Source organism: Nanorana parkeri, unplaced genomic scaffold (genome assembly GCF_000935625.1).
Source record: "Nanorana parkeri isolate BGI_ZX_2015 unplaced genomic scaffold, ASM93562v1 scaffold875, whole genome shotgun sequence".
NCBI lineage: Eukaryota > Metazoa > Chordata > Amphibia > Anura > Dicroglossidae > Nanorana > Nanorana parkeri.
In genome coordinates, this window is record NW_017307143.1 from 215,040 (window position 1) to 218,056 (window position 3,017).

At 43.7% G+C, this 3,017-nt stretch overlaps 1 protein-coding gene across 1 annotated transcript in view; it reads left to right on the forward strand.

The window, feature by feature from the left end:
• PRCP (prolylcarboxypeptidase) overlaps positions 1 to 3,017 on the forward strand; it is a 35,429-nt gene that overhangs the window by 18,219 nt on the left and 14,193 nt on the right. Inside the window, exon 3 of the mRNA XM_018565706.1 lies at positions 1,557 to 1,658. Within this exon, the coding sequence (XP_018421208.1) occupies positions 1,557 to 1,658 (102 nt within the window). The remainder of the gene's footprint in view (positions 1 to 1,556; positions 1,659 to 3,017) is intronic.

Sequence of the window (3,017 nt, forward strand, 5' to 3'; positions counted from 1 at the left end):
AGTCATGTTGGAACAGGAAGGGGCCATCCCCAAACTGTTCCCACAAAGTTGGGAGCATGAAATTGTCCAAAATGTCTTTGTGTGCTGATGCCTTAAGCGTTCCCTTCACTGGAACTAAGGGGCCAAGCCTAACCCCCTGAAAAGCAACCCCACACCATAATCCCCCCTCCACCAAACTTTACACTTGGCACAATGCAGTCAGGCAAGTACCGTTCTGGCAACTACCAAACCCAGACACGTCCATCGTATTGCCAGACAGAGAAGCGTGATTGGCCATTCCAGAGAACACGTCTCCACTTCTCTAGAGTCCAGTGGCGGCGTGCTTTACACCACGGCATCCCAGGCTTTGCATTGCACTTGGTGATGTAAGGCTTGAATGCAGCTGCTCGGCCATGGAAACCCATTCCATGAAGCTCTCTAAACACTGTTGTGCCAATCTGAAAGCCACATGAAGTTTGGAGGTCTGTGGCTATTGACTCTGCAGACAGTTAGCGACTTCTGCTCACTGTGCCCTTCACCATGCACTGACCCCGCTCTGTCATTTTACGTGGCCTACCACTTCGTGGCTGAGTTGCTGTTGTTCCCAGTTGCTTCCACTTATAACAAACAGGTGACCGCGGAATATTTAATAGCAAGGAAATTTCATGGAACACCTGAATTCAATGATTTGGAGGGGTGTCCCAATACTTTTGGTGTGTGTGTGTAATATTATTGCATAATTACATATATTAAGAACCATCCACTTACAAAACTAAAATATTTTCACTATAGTGGAAACAAAGATGGTTGCCATTGCTGAATTTCTTTAAAAAAAAAACCCTAAATGTTCTTTTCAAGTAGCTAGCAGATGAACGACTCATAATGAACACTTAAGCCATTTGCGTTTGGCTTTTAACAAGGAACTTGGTGACAATAAAAAAAAATCTACAGCCTGTGACTCATCTGTGTCGTTCTGCAGAAAGTCGCACCTCCCGTACTCTTTGGGTATTTCCAGAATATAGAACTGAAACTACAAATTTTCCCTGCAACTCAAACAGTTTGTATAATCTGAGGAGACTGTAGCCATGTTGGTGCACTTGTAGCGTAGCATTACATCAGCAAAGCAGGCCAGAGATTTAAAAAATAATACATCTTACATAAACCCAATAACAGGACGCCATTAAAGTGGCACTAAACTCGGGAGTAAAATCTTAAAAATGCAAAGTGCCTTGTTAAGATACACAAAAAAAAAAAAATGTATCACTCAGCTGTAGATCCTCCAATCATCTCTGAATTGGTGCTGACACTGTCCTTCCTTCTGGAGGGTGGCTACTTTTGTTGTCCATGGTCCCTGTGTGGGTCATAAAGTAGTCACCGCTCCAAGCTCACTCCCAGGATGGACTACAATCTCACGTTTAGTTTACTAATTTGTATTGATTGTAGTCTATCCCGGGAGTGAGTTTGGAGCGGTGACTACTTTATGACACGCGATAATAACAAATTTATATTTATTCTTGTAATAAAATGTTATAGCGAAAAACTAAATCATGTCTGGGGGTTTTCATTTCTTCCTCTAGGGCTTCATGTGGGACATAGCGGAGGAGCTTGGTGCCATGCTGATATTTGCTGAACACCGCTACTACGGAGAATCAATGCCGTATGGTAACCTGTCCTATAGTGTAAGTATTCTTAGAATTCTTGTTGCTTTTATTTGAGCTCCTTGTATCATGTGTCCTTTTTTTGCCTTTAGCAAACATGTGACTTCCTACTATCGGTTGTCTGTTGGTGATCTGAAAACAAAAGGCAGAATTTGGTGGTTCTGAGCGACCAGATCACCTTTTCTACTTGATGTAATTGCACATAGTTTTCTTAAAACTCAAAGTAACAGTGGCGCTGTTCTCTACAGTAATCGGGATACATCTTTCTACAGAAACTTATCGGGGGGTGATGGCTCTGCTTTTTACCCTAGTATTTCTAACTGGGCCTTAGTTAAATTATAGGCAACATTGTTTTGACACAGATGGTGGGTACCTCCTGTTATGGAAAGGTGATGGATACCCTGTAAAGTGTCCTTGGTTAAAACTACACTTTCTAAAATACTTGGATCTGATAAATTTGCTGGGCTCCAATCTGATGCAGATTGGCCCAGTCTGTAATCCCTTATACATTTGGAAACACCTAAGACTTAAAGGAGAACTATGAGGTGAGTGCTTTTCACTCACCTCCTAGTTCTAGCCGACCTGTGACAATGAGACTGTCACAGGTCGGCTCAGTAGATCGGGAAGTGAGCGAACACATACCGGCGCTCGCTCACTTCTCGATCCTGTCACAGCTCTCTGCCGTGACAGGGGAGGGGCAGGGCGGGATTCACCCCTCCCCGATCCTCCAGCGCTGACTGGCGGAATGGACGGGGAGGGCGGGTGCAGCTGGCTCTGCCTCTAGATAGGCAGAGCCAGCTGTCACTCACGCAGCTGGGCGGATCCAGATGGGCGGATCCAGATATAATTGTCGAGATCCGCTTCAGCTGCAGCGTCTCAGTATACCGGGAGTTGTAGCTCGCGGTATACTGAGCTTAGGGTGACGGGAGGACTAGAGCTGCAGCTAACGATTATTTTCAAAATCGATTAGTTAGCCGATTATTAAGTTCGATTAATCGGATAAAAAATACATTTTAAAAAATGGCTCCAGTGATGGGACTTCTAGTTTGTATTGAGATTGCAGCAAGCTTGGAGCGGTGGAAGTAAAAAAGAAAGTGTGGTGTACAATATAGTGAAATGAAAATTGTAAAATTATACAGCAATGAATGCAGAATGGCACCGGCTATAGAGGACTACAAAACCCAGCAATAGTACATTATACAGCACAATGCAGAATACCACCAGCTATAGAGGAATACAACAAATCCCAGCAATAGTACATTATAGCTGGTGGTATTCTGCATTGCGCTGTATAATGTACTATTGCTGGGTTTTGTAGTCCTCTATAGCTAGTGGTATTCGGCATTGCACCACTGTATAATGTACTATTGCTGGGATTTG